Source organism: Rhinopithecus bieti, unplaced genomic scaffold (assembly GCF_001698545.2).
Source record: "Rhinopithecus bieti isolate Rb0 unplaced genomic scaffold, ASM169854v2 scaffold_3615, whole genome shotgun sequence".
Taxonomy (NCBI): Eukaryota; Metazoa; Chordata; class Mammalia; order Primates; family Cercopithecidae; genus Rhinopithecus; species Rhinopithecus bieti.
Window position 1 is genome coordinate 1,351,748 of NW_016804369.1, and position 23,450 is coordinate 1,375,197.

Below are 23,450 nucleotides of genomic sequence, written 5' to 3' on the forward strand. Positions count from 1 at the left end.
TGCAGCACACCAACATGGCACAAGTATACATATGTAACAAACCTGCACGTTATGCACATGTACCCTAGAAATTAAAGTATAATAAAAAAAAAAAATTTAGGACAGCAGAATCAGCTTTGTGACCTCTGTAAGGTAATGTGAAAAAATCACGCAATCGAGAAAACTAAAAAAAAAATAATAATAAACATGTTTTCCTCCTATTCTAGGCAGGTCTTTCACCGGATTCAACCAGAAAGAAAAGTGCTGCCACTACCCAAAGTACCCATGAGCGGGAGACGCCATGTCCTGGGGCTGAGGCCGGAGCAGGGGACAGAATTCCAAGACTGTACGCGCACCATGGACATGCCTCTCAAGAAGTTTGTTCATGGCAGCTGAGGTTTCTCTCAGGCCTTCCTCCATGAAAAGCCCAGCACCTCCTCCTCCCCTGGCTCCTCTCACCTGGCACTCTTTTTTGTCTGAAGCTAAAGCAAGCTCCTTACCTTCCACAGGGAAGTTCTCCATCTCTGCAACCTTGGCCATGGCAGAGACAAGTCCCTCAAGCACCCTGAGTCCTTTCAAAGACCTCCCTTAGGAATTCAGGCACCACTTGTTGGCAAGATGATGCTTTCCACCCACTCGGTGTTTTTACAAGGCCCCCCTCCACCCATTATCCCATTTGCAGGTCCCAGCCACTGTGTGTGACAATGGGGACCATCAGTGCTCTTTTGCAGGTAAAGTAACAGAGACACAGAGAATCTACGTGGTTACTTGGGTCTGGCAGGGCTACGGCACAAGCCAGGTTTTCTGAGGCACACTCAGCGTGGGCACCCCTCTGGAGCATTTAACCATACATTATAAATATCTCAAGCACAGATGCAGCCACAGGCTTATTTAGTGGAGTGTTCTTAATCGGAGGTATACCAGAAACCCATTTAATTAAAAATATATTGACTTATGTTTTTATGCCTGATACTCTCGGCAGCCTTTTGGAAGCATCAACTGAAAACATATGGGATGAATGGTTCCATCATGAAGGAGCTCATATTTCAGGTATAAAGAAATGATTTGTATGCATGCAAAAGCTAGAGGAAAAGGCAAAACTGAACAAACTGTTCCTCAAATTTTATTTTATTATTTGTTTTTAGAGATAGGATTTTGTTACGTTGCCCAGGCTGGCCTCAAACTCCTGGGCTCAAGCCATCCTCCTGCCTTGGCCTCCCAAGTAGCTGAGACTGCAAGTGTGCACCAACACATCTGGCTGCCCCAGATTTTAATTAAAAATTCCTAAGGGACGCAAGAAAGGCTCAAACCAAGTGCTGGTAAGTCTGACAAGTAGCAAAGATTATATTTCAGCCTCTCTGGCCTGCTTCTCAACCACCTCTCTTCATTCTCTTCTCCCTCCTCCTTTCTCCTATCTAAACCCGTTCTAACAATGGATCTGAAATCAGCCACTGTAAAGCAACATTCTCTGATTCCAATTCTGATTTTCTGTGTTCCAGAGTGAAAACATTCCATGATCAAAAATGTTGAGGAAATAGTGAGTTCGAGAAATTAAGACAGATTTTCTCACTGCAAGACTTAGATTATTTAACACAAAAGGTGTGTGTGTATTGTGAGTTTGCATTGTCAAGCATCTTTGGGCACAGAGAACTTAATTTCCTGGAGAATTCCACGGTGTTGGTGTTCTCCGAAACACACATGTCAGATGCTCCCCGCAGCTGGAGAATGACTAAAGGACTCCAAAAGGTTGGCCTTCTAGGGGTTTTGAATTTTAACAGGTGGCAAAGCTGTCAGATCGAATCTTCATCCTCAGAAAACAGGCCAATGGAACTACTCTGAAGGCACCAGAAGTCAGTCTGCCAGCCCATAATTTCAAGGTCTGCACATCGGTTGCCTAGAAAGGAAGTCACATAAGGATTTCCCACAGGGAAAGCTGGACTGCAGGCAGGCCTCAAAAACCCATTCAATCTGAAGAAATATGGAAACACTGGAACAGCCTTTCAGGCAGGGGCAAAAATGCCAACAAAAACGTGCAGCAGAACGCACACAGCCCATTTGGACAGTGCCACGCGCCCTTCAACACACAGGTGCATCACCTGGGATCTTATTAAAATGCAGCCCGTGACTCTGCCAGTCTGTGGGCTGGGGGAGAAGGACAAGAACTTGCATTTCTTGCCAGTTTCCAGGATATGTGATACTGATCACTGGACCACCCCTGGGATTTAGGGAATGGTGAAGCCTGCTGGTCTTTGGAAGTTGGGGGGCAGGAGTGCTGCTGTTAAATGGCCAAGACCACAGGTTTCCTTTGTTGAAGAAATATTTTTTCATCTCCTACTGTATGCTGGGCACCATGCTAGGTGCTGAGGATATAACAGTGCAAAAGACAGACGTGATCTTTGTACTCATGGAGCAAATTCAGTAGGGGGTGACAGGAAATAAATACATCAGAGAGAGAATCTGAGACACATGCTGGAGGATCAAAGACAAAAACAAAACCAAGAGACAGGACAGAGGACAGTAGTGGAAGAGTCAGCCATGGAGAGGGTGACTAGGGGCACCATCTCTGAGGATGGGGCACGCAGCAGGGTTGGAGGGGAGAAGGGCTCAGTGGCTAGAGGAGCTGAGAGACATGCTGGGGTCCTGAAGACCACCCTCAGGTTGGCTGTCTCACTGGAGGCCTCACAGGACTCAGCGTATGGTTGCACAAACAGCTGGGACTTATTATAACAGAGGGTCAGACCACAAAATCAGCAAAGGACAAGGGTACACAGTGGAAGTCAGGGCAAGTCAGGCTCAAGCTCCTAAGAGTCCCTCCCCAGGGAGTCACACAGGAGGCACTTAACTTCTTCAGCACTGAGCTCTGACAACACCTAAAGTGTCCCCTACTGTGGAAGCTTGTCAGAGACTCAGCATCCCGAGTTGTTGATATGGTTTGTGTATCAGTCCATTCTCAAGCTGCTATGAAGAAATACCCAAAACTGGGTAACTTATAATGAGGTTTAATTGACTCACAGTTCCACACGGCTGGGGAGGCCTCAGGAAACCTACAATCATGGTGGAAGGCACCTCCTCACAGGGCGGCAGGAGAGAGAATGAGTGCCGAGCCAAGGGGGAAGTCCCTTATAAAACCATCAGATCTTGTGAGAACTCACCATCACGAGAACAGCATGTGGGAAACCACCCCCATGATTCCAATATCTCCACATGGTCCTGCCCTTGACATTCGGGGATTATTGCAATTCAAGACGTGATTTTCAGGGGACACAGATCCACACTGATATGGTTTGGCTCTGTGTTCCCACTCAGATCTCATGTTCACTTGTCATCCCCAATGTTGGGGATGGGGCCTGGTGAGACGTGGATCATGGGGCAGATTTCTCATGAATGGTTTAGTACCATCCACTTGGTACTGTCCTCGAGGTAGTGAGTGAGTCATTGTGAGATCTGGTTGTTTCAAAGTATGTGGCACCTCCCACATTTCTTTCTTGGCCTTGCTAACACGTGACATGCCTACTCCTCCTTCACCTTCTACCATGATTGGAAGCTTCCTGAGGCCTCCGCAGAAGCAGAAGCTACCATGCTTCCTGCACAACCTGCAGAGCTGTGAGCCAAATAAACCTCTTTTCTTTATAAATTACCCAGTCTCAGGTATTTATTCATAGCAATGCAAGAATGGCCTAACACAGTTGTTTTTGGGGGCTGGTCATGTGGACATCTCTGCCCAGCATATGCTGAAATTCCAGACTCCTAGAAGAAAAGCACGTGTACTGCATAAGTCATATTGTTTATGCAAAGAGTTTAGTCATGATGAGCCCCTTTCATCAGTTAGGGAATGCTGAGAGTCCTCCTAAAACCCACATTTCCATGGACCAGCCAAGGGCCAGCCTTGCCAGCAGCCTTTGTAAGGAGGGTGGGCTCAGGCCTGTGATGCAAAGTCTTTTATGCAAATTGGCCTTTCAGCCATGATGCTCCCTCTGTGCAAGAGCCCCAGGGAAGCAAAAGCAGACTGGTCGGGAACACAGAGGCAGGCCTGTGTGTTCAGAACTCAGCTGTAGGAAGAATTGCGGAGAGGAAGCAGGTAGAGGTGGAACTGAGAACAAATTCGAAGTTCCATCACTTGCTAGCTACGTCACATTTAACTTCTCCAAACCTCGGTTTGTTAATCTGGAAAATGGGAACAATATCTATTTCATAGGGCTTAATGTAAGGTATGAAGCAGGGTGCCCAGATATTTGTTAAAACATAATATAGTAAATCTTATTATTTGTTTTAAATTGAGGGCTGATTCAATCTCATTCCCATTGAAATAACTAACATGAATAGAGGCCTCAGCATGATCCAGGCATTGATGTAAGAAAGTGCTTCTCATCGGTGAAGTCATCCCATTCTATGACAGCCCTGTGAGGGACACTCTACTGTGGGCTAGTTTCCAGGTGAGACAGCTGAGGCACAGAGCACTGGTCCAGGATCACATAGCTATTGAGAGCTGCGCAAGAACTCAAACCGAGGAAGCCCACCACAGCAGACACAAAACCAGCTGGATTACCAAATTTCAGTTCATACGGTAAAGTTCTGAAGCAGTTTTAATCTTCTTCCAGTAATGGCTCTCAACTTTATTCCATCAAAACTCTTTCTACTACGTAGCAGGCTCCATCATCAATATTTCAGGAAACTCCATAATTTTCAGGCACTTTTTGATTTTTAAAAAATGTTTACTATGGCTAGGAAGACTCAGTCCTGTTCATCCATATTTTAAGCTATCAGCTTCTAACCAATGTTAGATTATGTTACCGACTAAATGCTTGTGCCCTCCCCAACCCCCGGAATTCCTATGTTGAAGCCCTGGCCCTGAGTGTGATGGATTCAGGAGGTGAAGCATTTAGGAGGTGATGAGGCTTAGATGAGGTCACAACAGTGGGGGCCCACAGGGGATGGGACCAGTTTCCTTATAAGAAGGGGAAGAAACATCAGAGCTTCCTTTCTCCACCATGAGAGGGCACAGCAAGAAAGTGTCCATCTGCAAGACAGGCAGAGAGCCCTCACCAGAAACTGAATCTACAGACACCTTGATCTGGGACTTGCAGCCTTCAGACCGTGAGAATAAATGTCTGTTGTTTGAGCCGCCCAGTCTGTGGCACCTGTTCCACCGCCTGAGTTGACTCTTACAGATTAGCCATTTGAAGGCCCAGATGGGTAAGAGGATCTTACTCTTCCATCACCCTCCCACTATCCAGCAAGTATTTCTTCTACTGCTGAGGCAGAAAGCGGGCGAGAGAGGCCTTTTTCTTTAAGGGATGGCCCCTGGATAACTGGTTGTTCTCTGTTGATCTTTAATAACTGTTTCCGATTTGCTCACTTTGTTCCTTTAACACACAAGGACAGTTTTGTTCTGTTTTTTTTCTGAGATGGAGTCTCATTCTGTCAGGCTGGAGTACAGTGGCATGATCTCAATTCACTGCAACCTCCACCTCCCAGGTTCAAGCGATTCTCCTGTCTCAGCCTCCCAAGCAGCTGGGATTACAGGTACAGGCCACCACACCCAGGTAATTTTTGTATTTTTTTTTTAAGAAGAGATGGGGTTTCGCCATGTTGGCCAGGGCGGTCTCGAACCCCTGACCTCAGGTGATCTGCCCGCCTTGGCCCCTCAAACTGCTGGGATTACAGGCATGAGCCACTGCGCGCAGCCCATTTTCTGTTGTGTCTTCCTGGGTTGGTGACTGTTTCAGGCTCAAGCTCCTCTCCCATCCACCAACTGGGCAGTGCACTCCACCACTGCTGTCCCTTATTTACTCATCAATTTCTCTGCTAACAGGTTTACTGGCGAGAGGCTTAAGCTCCACCCACCTTCCATAATGTCCTCTTGACCCATCGGAGACACCAGACTCCCCTGCCATACCCTGGGGACACAAGGCCCTCCACCTGCACTCTCCCAAGCCCAGTGTCTCTTCTCTGCCACTTCATGCATCTGGAGCCATTGTGTGTGCTGCTGGGTGGGTGGATTCACCACTTTCAGACAATTACCCAGCAGGGGCTGCATGGTATGGGGTGGACTGTGCCCTCGGGATGGCCACCGTGGCTGCCATCCAGGCTACACACAAACATTCCTTCCAGGCTGACACTTCAAAGTGAGGGGTGTAACCAGGTGCAGTGGCTCATGCCTCCAATCCCAGCACTTTGGGAGGATGAGGCAGGAGGATCACTTGAGCCCAGGAGTTCAAGACCAGCCTGGCCAACACAGCAAGACCTTATCTCTACAAAAAATTTTTAAAAAACTAGCTGGCATGGTGGCGCATGCCTATAATTGCAGCTATTCATGAGGCTGAGACAGGAGAATCGTGAGCTCAGGAGGCAGAGGCTGTGGTGAGCTGTGATTCCGCTACTGCACTCTAGTCTGGGGAGCAGAGCAAGACCCAGTCTCTTTTTCTCTTTTTATTATACTTTAAGTTCTAGGGTACATGTGCATAACGTGCAACGTGCAGGCTTGTTACATATGTATACCTCGTGCATGTTGGTGTTGCTGCACCATCAACTCGTCAGCACCCATCAATTCCTGCAATTTATATCAGGTATAACTCCCCAATGCAATCCCCCCTGCTCCCCCTCCCATCGGATACACGGGCCCCGATGTGTGATGTTCCCCTTTCCCGGAGTCCAGGCAGTGAGTGTCATTGTTCAGTTGGCCCACGCTATGAGTGTGAGGTCGAACGTGCCGGTTTGGTTTTCTGTTCTTGTGATTAGTTGCATTAAGAATTGATGGTATTCCAGCTGCATCCATGTCCCTACCAAGGATGCAAACTCGTCCTTTTTTATAGCTCCATAATATTCCATGGAGAATCTTTGCCACATTTTCTTAATCCAGTCTGTCACTGATGGACATTTGGGTTGATTCCAAGTCTTTGCTATTGTGAATAGTGCCGCAATAAACATACGTGTGCATGTGTCTTTATAGCAGCATGATTTATAATCCTTTGGGTATATACCCAGTAGTGGGATGGCTGAAGACCCAGTCTCTAAAAAAACCAAGTTAATAAAATAAAAAGTATAAAGTCAGCAGTGATCCTGAGATTTGCTGCATCCCTGAACTGTGCAGAAGAGCCACATGTCACTTTCAGGTGACAACTTCAAGGGCCACACGTGTCTCCACTGTGACCGCAGGAGCAGGGGCCAGAAGGCAGCCTTCATCGGCCTCAGTCCTTGAGTGACCCTCAAAAGAGGGGCCCATCCTGCTGACCAGAGCTGGGCACATAGCATGGGTGAGAATAAATCTTCTTTGGGTTAAACCGCCTAGAAGTGTCATACGTTTTGTTTGATACAGCAATGACACAGCTGATTTCCTGACAGAAAAGAGACAAGGAGAAACAGCCCACAGTACACATGACAAGTTCCCTTCAGTCAGCCTTTCACCGCGCCTGTAGCTCCTCATGTCTCTAGTGGTAAAGGCACAGAATGAGTTCAGCCCGTCTTGCTCCTGGGACACAAGAGTCTTTTATCAAGAAGAAAAAGATCTCCTTTGAACTTAACTTTGTACTCATGAAGTGCTGGAATCCTCCCACTGTGATAGCGACCCGGTCAGGAAAATGATTCCAATGCCCCACACCAGAAGGCTATTTGCCTAAAGAATTTCAAAAGCCAACAGATAGGGATTGGACTGGATTTTGTAGGTATGGACACATTTTAGCCTGGTAACAAGGTACAGAATGGACTAGCAGGGCCAGAGGCCTGAGACAGCGAGATCCATCGGAGGACTGGGTGAATCGAAGTGTCGGGAGAAGCCTCGCTGGTCAACCAGCAACAACGATGGAGAAAAAGAGGAAAAAAGGAAAAAAATCAAAACCCTGCTTTGACCTAGTTGTGAAAGAAAAATAGAGTGAAAAGCTGTTTGATGATGTCTTTTCTCAGAAGCTGACTAAATAAGTCGTCTTGAACTGAAATGCAAAAATAAAAAGGGTCTGTGCTAATAACTATTCTAAAAATTACACCATAATGAAATATGCAAAATACTAAATTATGGACTGATTTTAGTGATCCTTATTTGGTGGTTCAGAAGGCAATTTAACATCTCATAATAATCACTCTTAATAATAGCAATTAATAATTAAGCACGTCTCTATATTTGGTCTTCTGCTAAGCTCTCTCCAGGCTTGACCTTCTTAAATGCTTAAGGCTGTCTTATGCAGTAAGTGCTATGATTATTCCTATTTTGCAGATGAAGACACTGAGGCTTGAAGAACTAAGTAACTTGGCCAAGGGCACCCAATTAACAAAGAGTCCTCTCCAGTTTCTAAGCCCCCAAATTCATGCTCACACCCTGAGGCAGAACCCTGGAGCACTGGCTAAAAACTGTAAGCAGCTGAACCAAGACGGGCTTTCTTCTCCCATCCACGGTCCTCATATAAGCAAGGACTAGAATTTGCACAATACTAATGGGCATTTTGCAACTTTTTAAATATTTTAGTGTTATGGCTGATTAGACTGAGTCCACGGTCATTTCTGTCCTTCCTCATTAGCGGTTGCTGGAACCCAAGTTCTGAGCAGGTATCAAGCCTGCTGTGTTTCCCACTATGACAGTTCACTAAATTAAATTTCAAAACATTCCTTGCCATAAACCCAGACATCCTTAACAAACCAATTCCAGCAAGCCTCAAGTGTAAAAAGGTGTCTGAGGAAGTTCTTGTTTGTCACTGGAGAAGTTAATTTTTAGCCCCCTCACCTCAGTTAAGTGCATTCCGAGCTAACAGATGCAAAGTGCTTGGAATTATGTTTTTAATGTGAGTATGGAAACTGAGAAAGCACATCCATTAAAAAATAAAATATGTATAAGCTGCCTGCTACAGCCACTAAGTGATTAAAACCATAATCTTCCTAAAGAAATGGGCCACATATTTGTTTATATTAATGTTAATAACTTGCTAACTAACGATAAATGTATGATAATTTATTCTAAGTAAAATGAAGTGTGCCCTAAAGACAGACTCTGCAAATGAAAGCTTATGCTCACCCAGTTTACAGCAGGAACATTAATAACTTATTCTTTTACTGCAATGAGAATGATTGTATGCAAATCATATGCAAAGATACCCACAGTAGCAAAATAAAGGCTAAGCAGGGGGCCTGGGACAGAGAAATTATTGGCAAAGGTTCTGTGAAATGATCTCTCACCCTCTTTGCAAAGGCTCAGGAATTCATCTCACAGAGCCAGAGAATTTTCCTTAGCTTGTTCTTTGGGCATATTTAAGATTCAGGATTATTAGTCTTTGCTTCTCCATTACATAAATAGAATTAATAAAAGCCACCTAATGTTATATTGCATACATTTAGAAATCATTAAGCCAAACTATTTTTGTGAATTTAGAAATTATGTAATTATTATCTGTATAAATAATGTTAACAATTCTGATTTATCCATGCAGATAAACCCCAAATATCTATTAGCATTCACAGCAGTCTTCCTTCCCCTCCCAATATCACAACCATTAACTATTATGTTGGTACAATATGAGCACTCAAATTAAATTCATGTTCTTTGTGGGAGATATGGTTGGTTGGCTACTCAATACATTTTATCCTCCCTGTGGGCTAATGAGAAGTAAGGAGGAAGAGAAGAAAGGGAAGAAAGAGGAGGAAGGGAAGGAAAGAAAGGAAAGGAAGGAAAGAAGGAAGGGAAGGGGGGAGGGTGGGAGGAAAGGAGGGGAGAAAAAAGGGAGGGAGAAGAGAAGGATGAAAGGTATCCTCTAGAGGAAAAAATTATTTCAAGAGAGAAACAAGCAAAATTCTCTACCCCAGAGCCTTCTGCACCTTGCCTTTGACAGAGGTGGAAGGGTATGAAGCCATACTGTCGCTGTGAGGACGTGGCTGAGGGAATTAATTGCAAGAAACCAATGCGAATCTCCAACGCCACTGTGCTTCTGAACCAAGGATGCTGGCAGCTACTGATTTGTAGACTTCTTTTTATGTGAGACAAACAAGCCCAGAGATGGCTAAGGCTCTGTTGATTGAATTTCCTGTTATTTGCAGCCAGTGACATTCCTAGCTGATATGTTCTTCCTGTAACAAACCAGTGGCATCAAAGCACAATGAGAATCAGAAAATGAAAAAAAACCAAAACAGAATCATGGCTATAATAATCGTGGTTATCACAGAGTTCAGTGGTTCTTCTGAAACATGATGACCACAGGGATTGGCATCACCCCAGAAAGAGACACTTCCTTCCTCTTCCTCTTCCTCTTCCCCGGAATTTAGGGGTGGTGGCAATAAAGCTTGTGAAATCCAATTCCACTACTGAGTACAGCACAATTTTTGCCATGACAAATGTGCTTTTATGGGATTGGAAAGGTGGAGAAGTTGGCACCCAAAGCTCCCCTACGGAATGACACTAAAGCTCGCCAAGCACACCAGCTCACCCAAACTCAGGGTCTCCCTGTCTACAGAGGTCAATGTCTGTCCTGAGCCACTCCTGGAACAGTCTCCAGACCTTGGGTAACAGCTGAGTCACCTCAGCCCCTTGGTTTTCATTCCTGTTTCTGCCAGGAAATGCCAGGACCAAGTCTCAGGTGCAAACTGAAATGAGGCTGGAAAGCTTCACTACAGAGTGTAGGAGAGGGGGAAGCTTTTGAAGCATCAACCTTGTTGCCTGAAAGAAGGGTAGGTGATTCTCCACACTTCATCTGAAATCACCCAAAGTCAAGAGGGCAAAAAATAAGGGTGTCTTTTCTGAGAAGCCCAGAGCTTTTACCATCAATGAGAATGACGCTCACCCAGGTCAGATCTTAGACTGCTGCAACCAGCTGAAGCAAATCTCCAGCTAAAACCTCAGGTTTTAAGTTTATTTGTCTCCTTTCAGGCTATATTTCATTACTTACTTGTGAAAAAGAATCTCGAGTGTGATCTCACTCAGCTTTAAGCCTCTCAGATACAGAGTGGCACAGAACTCAGGCTCTGAGCCGTTTCCTTAGACACAGGGTATTTGCACCCATACCCCCATCCTCCAACTGCAAATTAAGGCTGATGGCAATATCTACTCCATTCAGTCACTGGAAGGATTGAAGAACCATATACATACATACACACATACACATACATACATACACACGCAAACATACACACATACACATACATACACACATACACACATACATACATACACACATACACATACATACACACATACACATACACACACATACACATACATACACACACATACACACACATACACACACATACATACACACATACACATACACATACACACACATACACACACACATACATACACATACACACATATACACACACATACACATACACACACATACACACATATACACTCACACATACATACACACATATATATACACATACACACACATACACACATACACACACATACACATACATACACACATACACATGCATACATATATATGTGATACACACACATATCCATCAATACATACAGACACATGAGCAAGAGAGAGAGAGAGAGAGATGACAACATACACACTAATATGTCATCCAGAAGAGCTGTGAAAGGAAAATATCTTGGGCCCCCAAAATCACTAAAAGCTAAAAGGAAAATTCATGCTGAGAACTGCCCAGGACAAACCTGCCTCTCATTCTATTCAAAGTCAGCCCTCTGCTCATTGAGACAGATGCATATTTGGATTGCCTCCTTTGGAAAGGCTTGCCAGAAACTCAAAAGAACACAAGCTTTCCTCTCTCACCTACCTGTGACCTGGAAGCCCCCGCCCTGCTTCCAGTGTCCCCGCCTTTCTGAATGGAACCAGTATCCTTCTTCCATAAATTGATTGATGTCGCCTGTCTCCCTAAAACGTATAAAACCAAGCTGGGCCCCGACCACCTTGGGCACAAGTTGTCAGGACCTCCTGGGGCTGTGTCACGGGCACTCATCCTTAACTTTGGGAAATAAACCTCCCGAAATGACTGGGCCTTGTCTCGTCATTGTTCTCTATGTAGAAAGCACTTTCTAAAAGTTAGTTATTATTATTACAACGATTATTTTAAAACTCAAACCTGAGTGTTTAACTCAGGACTTTCAATAATTGGTGATAGAAAAGTCAACTTAGTTGGGTGTTAAGTTGAGAAGTGATTTTTACTACTGCATGCTACTCAAATTTCTAAGTCAAGTGTTGGAGACACCCCAGGACTCTCTGTCTGGCTCTCCTCCTCCCCTTCCCTCCCTCCTAGGCTCAGGCGGGGAGCTGGCTCCACCCACAGGCAGACTCTCTCTTTCCAAGGTCTTTCTCTCCAGGCTTCTAGTTTCTAGAAGTTCCACCACGAGTCCTGAAATGGAATCTCACTGGCCTGGTTATTCCTGCCCCCAAAGTCACGTACCCACCTCTGGAGCCAGGAACTGGGACCCAGCCCACTCACCCGCACATCACTGAAGGGCTGGAGAAAGGTGGTTTCCCAAAGGGAACTCCAGACCCTGATATCCAGAGAAGAGAGAACAGACGCTGACATGGGCACTGACAGCCCTAAGGCTGCAGTCCTTAGGGCAGACAGCCATTGTCCCCCCAACACACGCACACCACTGAATATGCAAATGCGATTGTGTGTGTCTGCTTCCATCACAAGGTGCAATTATGTTTGACACAGAAAGACTGTGGTCTTTGAAGCCAAGTGAGTGTGGGTTTGAGAGGCGCTCTGAGGCCAGACAGCTTCTGACCCCAGATGGGGATTATGCACCCGGTGCCTCGGCCAGCTCGGCTGTGAAAAATAAAACAGGGTGGATTCCAAAGGAGACAACACGTGTGGATGCTTTAGACCATGACTTAGCGGTTTTCTCTATTATTCTGTATTCTAAGGAATGAATACACAGTTAAAACAATGATTAGCCACCTGCATCTAGTTTCAGTAGAAAACAGCTGGATTTAGAGCTGACAGACCTCACCAGCTCTCAGCTCTTCTACTGACCAGAGAAAACTGGAGCAAGCCATTAAACTCAGTTACGGTAAGCCCTCCAGCCTCCCAACAACCCCCAGGCTGTTTGTGCAGGACCTCCAACTAAGCATGCTTCGTAGCATTTTTTTCTTTTTTTTTTTTTTTTTTAAGACTGAGTCTTGCTCTGTCACCAGGCTGGAGTGCAGTGGCACAATCTCGGCTCACAGTAACCTACGCCTCCTGGGTTCAAGAGATTCCCCTGCTTCAGCCCCTGAGTAGCACCACCATGCCTGGCTCTTTTTTTTTTTTTCTTTCTTTTTTTGTATTTTAGTGAAGACGAGGTTTTGCCATGTTGGCCAGGCTGGTCTCAATCTGCTGACCTCGTGATCCGCCCACGTGAGCTTCCCAAAGTGCTGGGATTACAGGAGTCAGCCTCTGCGCCCAGCCATTTTGTAGCATTGTTAAAGGGTTGGAAGAAGGAAAAGGAGGAAGAGATATAGAATAAGGGAAAGAACAGGAGGAGAGGAAAAAGTGGGAGGGAAAGAATGAGGAGGAAGCAGAGGAGGAGGAGATGTAACAGAGACCACATGTGTTTTACAAATTATATATATATATATGTGTGTGTGTATATATACACACACACACATATATAATATTTTTGTAAAGGGATATATCATAAACATATATTCTCTAACATGGTATATAACATATCAAATAGGATATATATTTACTACATAGCTCTTTACAAAAAAGCTTGCAGACCCTTCCCTCAGCCATGGAGCCTGTTTGCTTATGAAATGGGGAGATGACATCCTCCCAGCTTCCCCTATAGGGCCACTGGGAGCGTCAAACAAGATGATGCATATCCGAGTATTTTTGTGGCTTCTGCAGCGCTAGGTCCATGCCAGCATGGCCACCTCTGCCTCCTCCCAGGCCTCTGCCCCGCAGGTGAAGGGCTGAGGTGCGCAGGCTCAGAGATGGCCAGGGGCCACTGCAGGGATTTGTTCCGTTCCACCTGTCACTGTTGCCCCAAACCCAGCCATGATCTGAGAGGAAGGCTTTCTTTATGGAGCTGTCACTTTTCTGAATCCTGGGGAAGTCGTTCAAAGGCACTGTCTCCAATAATCCCACTTTTACCTGTCAGAGAGCTTGTTTTGAATTTAGTTTCAACCCCTTCAATCCAAGTTCCACCTTGCTAAGAACTAATAAACTCATTTAACTCTTTCTAGCGATCCGCCTCTATTTCCTACCTTAGCTGGTCACTCTCAGAAAGTCACCCTTGACCTACGGGATTCTTCACACTGTTGTCTCTTGCAAATTACAAATGCCTCTGGCCGATGTCCAGACTTTGACCTTGAAGATGCTTGTGCCTGAGTCCAGGCTGTCCTGTGGCTTAGTGTGTGCTCCACACACAATTCTACTTGGCTTTCGTAGGCCCCGTACATATTTTTCCAGATAAATTGTCGTTGCATTTATGCATGACCCGTGCAACTGAATTGTTTTTAATACAGACCTCAAGTAAGCCACACTCAGACACACACAAAGGCAAACGTTGTTTCCTTTCTGCTCTTGGAATTCCTTCCTTCGCCATGAAAGAATATTTCTGGGCTGGGTGTGGCGGTTCATGCCTGTAATCCCAGCACTTTGGGAGGCTGAGGTGGGTGGATCACTTGAGCCTAGGAGTTTGAGACCAGCCTGGGCCATGTGATGAAACCCCATCCCTACAAAAAAATGAAAACAAACAAACAACAAAAAAAGCCAGGTGTGGCGGTGTGCACCTGTAGTCCCAAATACTTGGGAGAAGGAGGTGGGAGGATTGCTTGAGCCCAGGTGTTCGAGGCTGCAGTGAGCTATGACCACGCCACTGTACTCCAGCCTGGGCAATAGAGCAAGAACCTATCTCAAAAAATCAAAAAACTGAGAATATTTCTATGTCATTTCATTCCTGTTTTTAATGTGAATTTGTGCTTTTTCTAAGAATAAAGCTCTACCCATGTGAAATTCGCAGCCCTTTGCCACAGGCACCGACCCCAATTTCAGCTCTAGTTTCCACTCCTCTGCCCATGGGCAAGGCATTTAACAAGTCGGTGTCGTCTACAAGAAATTCCTCTCAAGCAAATAGCATAAGTAGGTCTGCGGATCTTGGCTGTTTTTCCTAATGCCTACATGCCTAAAACTATTTTTTTTTTAAATTCCAGCATGTCACATATGAGCAGTACCTAGGATTCCTCACTTTCAAATGTGCTCTCCAGAAGATTCGACACCCAGCCTGGTTGGGGAATCACTGAGGGGGTGTCAGCTCTGTTCTTCCTCCCCAGGACCCTTCGAGTCACTACTCAAGGACTGAGACCCATCTACTCCACAAGGGATCATAACCGAGTGGCCCAGACTTGAAACACATTTTACAGTTTTTCCTTTTTCCTTTCCTTCTTCATCTCAGAATGTAGCCTGGAAATGCACTTTCAGACTTCACTTCCCTCCTTTCCACCAGGCACTCCGATGTGCTATGCTCGCTCCTCTAAGTATGCACTTGCTTAGAAATTCTAGAGGCTCGTTTTGACACAAACCAGTCCCGAGACCCAGCTGCAGAATCCTCCTGCTTAAAAGGAGTTATGGACAATGAGTCCACCACCACCATCGGGCCAGCATCAAGAGAATGGCAACCAAACCTCCGCACAGGCAATTTCTCAAGATAGCCATTGGAACAGGGCCCGTGGACCTATACCCCGCGCCCCATACCACTCCTGCATATCTCCCATACAGTTTTTCTTCCTAAACCTCCTCATTCAGCCCTGAAAGACGAATGGTCTTTCAAGGACCTGAGCCTAACCATGCCCCAGCTGCTAGCACTTGAATAAAGCCGCTTTCCTTTCACCACTCCTCGCTTCTGTTCTGGCCCCTCCTCGCTTCTGTTCTGGCCCCCGGCAGTGAGCAGCAGGACCTGAGTCTGTGTCAGGATGAGCACAATTCCTGTGATGAAGGCATCAGGCGGCAGGGCTCACAGTGCAGACCCACAGATGGAACCCCGTCCACAGAGGGCTCAGGCCAGCACTGTCTTAAAATCATCTGAATCGCACCATCTGAAGTGGAAAGCACACGCTCTATTCCCCACAGGCAGCACGCTGGGCCGTTTTACTCATCAGGAACTTGGGGCACAATGGATGGAAGCTATGAGCTTTTTGGTATCCGAACAGGAACTGATAAAGATGGATACTATGGAGAACTGAAGAGAAGGGAGATGAACAAACAGCAACGTGCCCAGATCTTAGGAAACACTTGCTTACTGAATGAAGCAGGTAAAAAAGGAAGACAGGATAGACGGTAACATTACCCGTATGCACTAAGACACATGCGCACATGACGTCTGTCTTTCGTTTACAAAGACGCAGGGATATTTAAGGCTTGATAGCAAAGGCATTAGGATCGGCACCCATGGGAGATGAGAAATGGCCCTAGTGCAAGGAGATGCAGGAAAGGCAGAAAATACAGAAAGGAAAGGGCTTTGCTGGGGTTAATGAGAGTCTGTCCTCAAACTGAGGTTAACTCAATTTTCTGTGCATGAGGTTTTAGGGTTTTGAGGGGTTCGTTTTTGTTTGTGTTTTGAGATAGGATCTCACTTTGTCACCCAGGCTGAAGTGCAGTGGTACGATCTTGGCTCAATGAAGCTTCAACCTCCAGGTTCAAGCAATCGATCCTTCTGCCTCAGCCCCTCAAGTAGCTGGGATTACAAGCAAGCACCACCATGCCCAGCTAATTTTTTTCTTTTGAGTAAAGACAAGGTTTCACCATGTTGTGCAGGCTAGTCTCAAACTCCTGACTTCAAACGGTCCACCTGCCTCTGCCTCCCAAAGTGCTGGGTTACAGGCTTGAGCTACCACACCCAGCCTGTGCATGAGGTTTTAAAAAATCATGGGCAAAAAAGACTGTGATATGAAAAATTACTATGTTGGTTGGAAAAATGCTAAATCCTTTAAATGTATAGTATAGTTGTTTGATTAAATGGGGCAGGGACATCTATGGCACACCTAATACTCACGTGCCTTCCCATATTTTCCCAATGCCTTGCAGGGATGAGTCCCTGGGACCAGCTGTGCTCCTACACACTCTGAGCAGAAATGGTCCAGCCCCTTCATTGCTGGAGCACCTCAGAGCTTGAGTCTGACCCTCTAGGGGCTCTCTTCCCCACTATGGGAAGGCGTGGAGCCCTCCTGGGACAGATGGTACAACTCCCAGATGCTCAAGCTTCCATCAGCCTGTTCTCTGAGCAGCAGGACTTCACTGTCTTATACTAAACATATAACTGAAATGAGAAATACAACTCTGTGAAGTCCTGGGATGTCCCAGTACCCAGCACATCCTAACAATCCCAACTCATGTAGCTGTGTCAATGCATCAACTGCCATTGAATGGCTATATATTTACCTATTAGTCATATTTCATATGGAGGGTGAGTGCATGTCACATGTTTAATATGACTGTGATGGAGCCTCTCAAAGGAAGGATGGTTAGATCTTGCAAAATCCTTTAAAAAGCCCCGTCTGCTCCAACTACCATTTCACATCTGGCTTAATCCTCTGGTCTAATGTGCTCCCTGACCTCTGCAGACATTTGGAGCTGAGACCTTGTGATCTCAGCATCCTCTTGAGACAGGAGAGAGAGAGTTCTCCATCAGCTGAATCTCAGTATCTATGCAGTGTTTCCTATGATCAACAGAATTGGTGTTTGTTAACTAAATGATTCTGATAATTAAGTGGATTGCTTGTGTCTCTAGGAATGCAGAGTGTGTGTGTGTGTGTACCTCCGAATACTAACTGAGAGAATGTCATATTACCCAAGTATATGCTACATTTCATAAATGTAAAGATGTATACATTAGCTGTTTATGAAGTAAAAGTAGTGCTTCTATAACAACATAATGACACTACCGTCCTTCTATGTGCATAAAATAAACATCTCCCATGAATCATTAAATCATAAAAAGGGTCCCCAAAATCATAAAAAGAGATGAATTACTGCAGTAAAATGACTCTCTAGGCGTCTGTTGATATTTACACACACAGTTACTAAAATCCAGCAGTCTGAGGCAACGATTATTGTACAGTACTTACATCTCTACAAACTTAAAGATTTGGACAGCTTGTTAAAAAAATACATTGTAGTTCTAGCCATTAACAGACTAATTAAGGAAATCATTAACAAATCTATCCCTCTAATTGATTCCAAATGTTGCAAAGCAAAGAAGAAAATGTAAATGAAAAAGAAAAGAAATCTATTCCCAGCCTACAGGAGAAAGGAGTTGGGTTCAAAGACACTCTCTAGGAAATGGAAACCAGGACACATGTTTGTTGTCAATACACAGCACTGTGTGAGACCACTGCCACTTAAAGGAATGTATTCCAGAAATAATTATGTAATCTAGGCAGTAACATATGTGCTACCTAAGTCTAGTAATTTTTTTTATAGATACTCCTTGCATTATTTGAAATATGCATGTTTGTGGAAAGTATTTTGTGACAATTTTCTTTGTTGACATCTCCCTAAAATAATTTATTCTCAAGGATATTCCCTTTTCATGGGAGCTGGAAATACCGAAACTAAACACAGGTCCACGGTGCTATTTACAAGGCAGAGAGGACTGTACTGAAGACCTCAGTACAAAATTCACATGTCCAGATGAATTTTGTTAAGTTGCTAAGTTTACAAACAATTGCTTTTTAAAATTTTCTACTGTTGCAGGCAAAATACAAACAAAAAACACGCACATACACAAAAAAGAATAGCACCTTTTTCTTCCTCAATGAGGCAACTTCTCCAAACAGAAGCATTTATGCTTTAAAAGATGAAAACCAAGGAGAAGTAATTTATTCCCACTCCAAAGTTGCTCAGACCTTTCTAATAGTGATTTTCCCCCCACCAAATGAAAAGCTTGCTTTCAATGTCTTTGATCTGCTGTTAATATTTTTAACCCAAAACATAAACGCAGATGATTTACTTCCCAACCACCCGCCCATGTCTCTCTCAGAATGAATGAACTAAAACATCGCAATAGTTCCTGGACTTCCTGCCTCTCCGGAGCCCATGAAATATACATGAAATGGTTTTGTGCCACCTGCAAATGAGAAAGTCAAATAAAATTTATAGTTTAGAGGCAGATTTCCAAAAACCCTGGAATGGCTAATTTAATACATCTGTCATATATAATTACCCACAAAATGTAATCCAAAACATCTATTTTTTTCTTTCTCTCTTCAGACAAAAATAAAGCAACTACCCAGACCTAAGCCTAAATAGCTGCCCCACCAAACAAGCATATTCACTTCTGATGTTTTCATGCACCAATAAAATTTGATCATTCAATGTGCTTTTCAGGAGGAGTTGCTCTCTCCATTACAGAAACTGCTACACTGGATTCCTGGTCTTTTTAAAGGATGACCATAAATCAGGATTGAAAGCCATGGGGAAGCTGCTATTAACTCAGAATGTCCACACTGTCTTTTCTAAATCACTCATCAACCCAGGTACGATCAAGGAAAAAGGACTGCCCAAGGTATGCTCCAGAATAGAAAGCGTCTTTCCAAGTCTCTTCCTAAAAATCTGAAAGACTGCATTTATGGTCTAGATGGAATTTGAGAGAATGCAACGGTTTCTTATCTGGAAGGAGAGAGACAAAACATTTATAAAACTTTGTCTGTCAGAATAGCCAGTTCAGGCATTGCACCTTTCCCTAGATCTGATTTCTTAGTTACTTAGATTTTAGATTGCCCATCGCCCTTCCACTGAATCCAAGGAAAGAGGAGTAAGAAAAGACAGGCTTAATGCAGATGTGGCTCTGTAACTGTTGGTTAAACTGGGTAAAAAATATTTGTGCCATATATGATCAAGTGTTATTTTAAATACAGAATGAGCTCTTAGAAAGTAATCAAAAAGAGAAATACCCTAACACTAAAAAATAGTATTCATAGGATATGAATAGGAAAGAGTGATTCTCCAAAGAAAAAAATGCCAGCGGCAAACAAGAAAACGATTTAACCTAGTAGTAATCAAAGACAAGCAAATTAAAAGAATAATGAGATACTCTTTTTTCCCCTTAATTATAATACTTACTGTTGGCAAGGGAACAATGTAACTGATATTCCACACACTGCTATATTCCATTTAGCAGTATAAACTACTGTCATTTTTTGGAGGTCAGTTTAGAATAGGAACTTTTAAACTTAAAACTCTTCTTCGTTTTTTTGAGATGAAGTCTCCCTCTGTTGCCCAGACTGGAGTGCAGTGGTGGAATCTCAGCTCACTGCCACCTCCACCACCGGGTTCAAGTGATTCTCCTGACTCAGCTTCCCGAGTAGCTGGGATTACAGGCACCCACTACCATGCCCAGCTAATTTTTTTTTTGAGACGGAATCTCACACTGTCACCCGGGCTGGAGTGTAGTGATGTGATCTCAGTCCCTGCAACCTTCGACTCCCGGTTTCAAGCAATCCTCCTGTCTCAGTCTCCCGAGTAGCCGGAATTACAGGTGCGTGCCACTACACCTGGCTAATTTTTTGTGTTTTTAGTAAAAACGAGGTTTCACTATGTTGGCAAAGTTGGTCTTGAACTCCTGACCTTGTGATCCACCCACCTCGGCCTCCCAAAGTGCTGGGATTACAGGCGTGAGCCACTGCACCTGGCCCTAATTTCTGCATTTTTAGTAGAGACAGGGTTTCACCATGGTGGCCAGGCTGGTCTTGAACTCCTGACCTCAGGTGATCTGCCTGCCTTAGCCTCCCAAAGTGCTGGGATTATAGAAGTGAGCCACTGCACCTGGCCTTAAACTTCAAACTCTTAAAGTAGGTAGGTAGTCTTGGCCCCAGGAATTCCCCTTCTAGGAATATGCCTTTAAAAAAGACGGAGCATATTTTGAAAAACATATATGAATATAAGGAGAGCTATCATAGCATACTATTAAAAACACTACAAACACCCAGGCAGTCCATAGCAGGTCACTTGGAAGATCTGAAGGGAAAGAGAATAGGAGCTTCCACAGAGGCGATCCGGACCCAAAGGAACCACGTGGGTGCTGTGCAGTTAAGTCTGAGGCCATCACCCGCTGCAGAGCCAAGCCTGCGGCGACTGGGAGGTGAGGTGAGCACTGATCAAACCCAGCTCCCACACAGAACGTCCGTGAGTGTCTGACTCCCACAGGGTTCATGCAGTGTGTCACCCACTGGCATCTACACTCCTCATTGCCAAATTCAAATGCACCCCTGATCAGTAAAGACTATTTTAACACAGCCCCTAAATAGGTGTATTATGACACCCATGAATGTACTAATATATCATGCACATTACAAAATATAACCTCAAGTTTTTAAGTGTTTAGGATAAAATGTAAATTACATACAAATCAAAGCTCTATTTTCCTTGTCCACTCCCTGGGTGAGAGACCGCCGCTCCCGGAGGCTCTTCTTCCTCTGCAGAGCACACCTGGTGTGGTGAAAGGTGTCGGCTGAGGCATGGAGCACACCTGCCGGGCTTTCCAGTGACCTTGGGCACTGACCCCTACACAGAGCTTCCGGCCCCTACTCAGAGCTTCCGGCCCCTACACAGAGCTTCCGGCCCCTCCCCGACTACGGCCCCAAGGACGCCCCTCCCAGGCTGTCTGAGGAGTCACGAAAGTGCCTGTGCCAAGTCCCTGGCACCCAGGGTTGAATTCCTTCATTTGAGCACCCGTCCTGCGGCCCTTCATTGTAAGCTCTCAGTGAACAGTTCCGCGGACATCAAAATACAAACATTCTCTAACTTCAATCCATACAATGAATTATAATGAAAAAATAAAATGTTTTAGTTTTAAGTTGCTATAATTTTAAAAAAATTTTTATATCTATTTTTTATTCCTCAGGGTAATCCAGACCTTGGAGAATGCACACACGGAAAGGAAAACGCCCAGCGCGGGGGCTGCTGCAGCCCGCCCTCAGGCCTTCCTCCAGCAAGGCGGCTCCTGGTGAGGCCGCCCGCTTCACAGGCCAGCTCCAGGCTGAGTTCCAGCTTGGCCCTGGCGGCCTGAGCAAGGCCAGCGAGCTTCTGAAGCCATTAGTGCCTCAGTTCCTAATACTCAAACACGGAACAAGGGCTCCTGCCTCATGGGACTTGTAACAATTAAATACGACAACACTCGAATGCAAGGGTTGCTTAGTGCTTAATAAATAGAGCATTACAGCTTAATAAGGAAAGCATGAAATGCTTAATAATTATCACCTAGAATTGTTGTTGTCAATGATGACTAAATTTAAGAACAATCATTAGCTGAGTGTGCTGTTTGGTTGCGGAACTGGGGGAGTCTCTAGCAGGATACAGATGAATTGTATTCAACTTTATCACAATGAAATGTAAAAATAATCAAATCTGGGCACTGCGATGTATAAACACACAGAGTTAACACATTACATATGAAATACTGTATTTGACACATGCACACACCCATGTATATACGTAATTCTACTTTTTTAAAGTCTCAACAATGTAGTTACCAAAAGTTTTCAACTTGAATTATTCTTTTCCCCCTTGGAGAGTATCAGATCTCAAAAGGAAGACAGAAAAGATTCACATAATTCTGAAAAAATCTATTTTTAAGATTAAAAAAAGAAAGAAAAAAAAAGAAATTGCCATAGGTGGTTGCTTGGAAGCCCTCGTAAGATTGCCTAATTAGATTGAATGACTTTTTATTTCATTCATTCAGGGCCGAGAGATGATGAAATCCCAGTTTAATCAACCCTTGGTCCCAGGGCTGCTCAGAAAAAAACTTTTTCTCAAAACCATGAACTTCTGCCAAGAGTGTGTTAATTTTAGCTTCTGTATTTCCTTCTTCCCTCTGTAATAGTAATGAGGTGCCCTGAAATGTTAATATTACTTGGGATGTTCATTTAAACTCTTTCTGAAACTTTTGCCCTAAGTTCTCTTTTTTTAATAGGCAAAGTGATGTTTTGGGAAGTGAGAGGCACAGATGGAGAAATCAACGAGGAAGTGGTGAAGGTGAATGTGTCGCTGCTAAAATATTAATTGTATTTAAATGAGAATGTCCTCTCTTTTCCCCAGAATACCAAAGCAATCAACTCAGGAATAGTCTACTGGATAAATGGGTTCCGGTCCCTTTAATAAAAATAAAACTAATATATAGGAACATTAAGTAATAATCGTAATGGCTGATATTCGTTAAGCGCCTCCTAAGAGCCAGCCCCTGCTCTAAGCACGCGTGTGTTGTAACCTGGATGTCTAACTCCACAATTGCAACATCTCATTTTCGCAAAGTGATGGAGACCCTGGGGATAGACACAGAGATTTTAGGTGGTTTAAAAAACTGGCATTAAATAGGACTGGGTCATTCTGTGAAGAAATTATTCTCTTTCCGATCTCTTGCCAATCCTATTGATGCCATTGAGGCAGAAATATTTCTCTTTGTTTTATTTTTTGTTTTGAGATAGAGTCCTGCTCTGTTTCCCAGGCTGAAGCACATTAGTGTGATCTTATCTCACTGCAGCCTCAGCCTCCTGGGCTCAAGCGGTCCTCCCACCTCTGACTCCTAAGTA

The 23,450-nt window shown here is 44.4% G+C and overlaps 1 protein-coding gene and 1 long non-coding RNA gene across 9 annotated transcripts in view; one reads left to right on the forward strand and one right to left on the reverse strand.

The window, feature by feature from the left end:
• Positions 1-23,450, reverse strand: part of TMEM132D (transmembrane protein 132D) — an 865,119-nt gene that overhangs the window by 783,360 nt on the left and 58,309 nt on the right. Inside the window, exons 1-2 of one of the 6 annotated variants that reach the window (XM_017867540.1) lie at positions 12,373-12,485; positions 11,707-11,804 (exon numbers count right to left, since the gene is read on the reverse strand). The exons of 3 other annotated variants lie outside the window; for them this stretch is intronic. In XM_017867540.1, coding sequence (XP_017723029.1) covers positions 11,707-11,804; positions 12,373-12,380 — 106 coding nt within the window. In that variant the 5' untranslated portion in view covers positions 12,381-12,485. Of the gene's footprint in view, positions 1-11,706; positions 11,805-12,337; positions 12,486-21,268; positions 21,610-23,450 lie in introns of those variants that run through there. 2 more of the 6 variants (XM_017867543.1, XM_017867546.1) reach the window with 2 other exon arrangements.
• On the forward strand, positions 12,636-22,086 carry LOC108526704 (uncharacterized). Of its 3 annotated transcripts, none has more exons than XR_001884585.1 (4): positions 12,636-12,952; positions 15,081-16,178; positions 19,252-19,429; positions 21,767-22,086. It is a non-coding gene; the product is annotated as an uncharacterized LOC108526704 (long non-coding RNA). The 3 variants fall into 3 exon arrangements; XR_001884584.1 differs by having other exon boundaries at positions 19,252-19,400; positions 21,767-22,085; XR_001884586.1 differs by lacking the exon at positions 21,767-22,086 and adding an exon at positions 20,281-20,322 and having other exon boundaries at positions 19,252-19,400.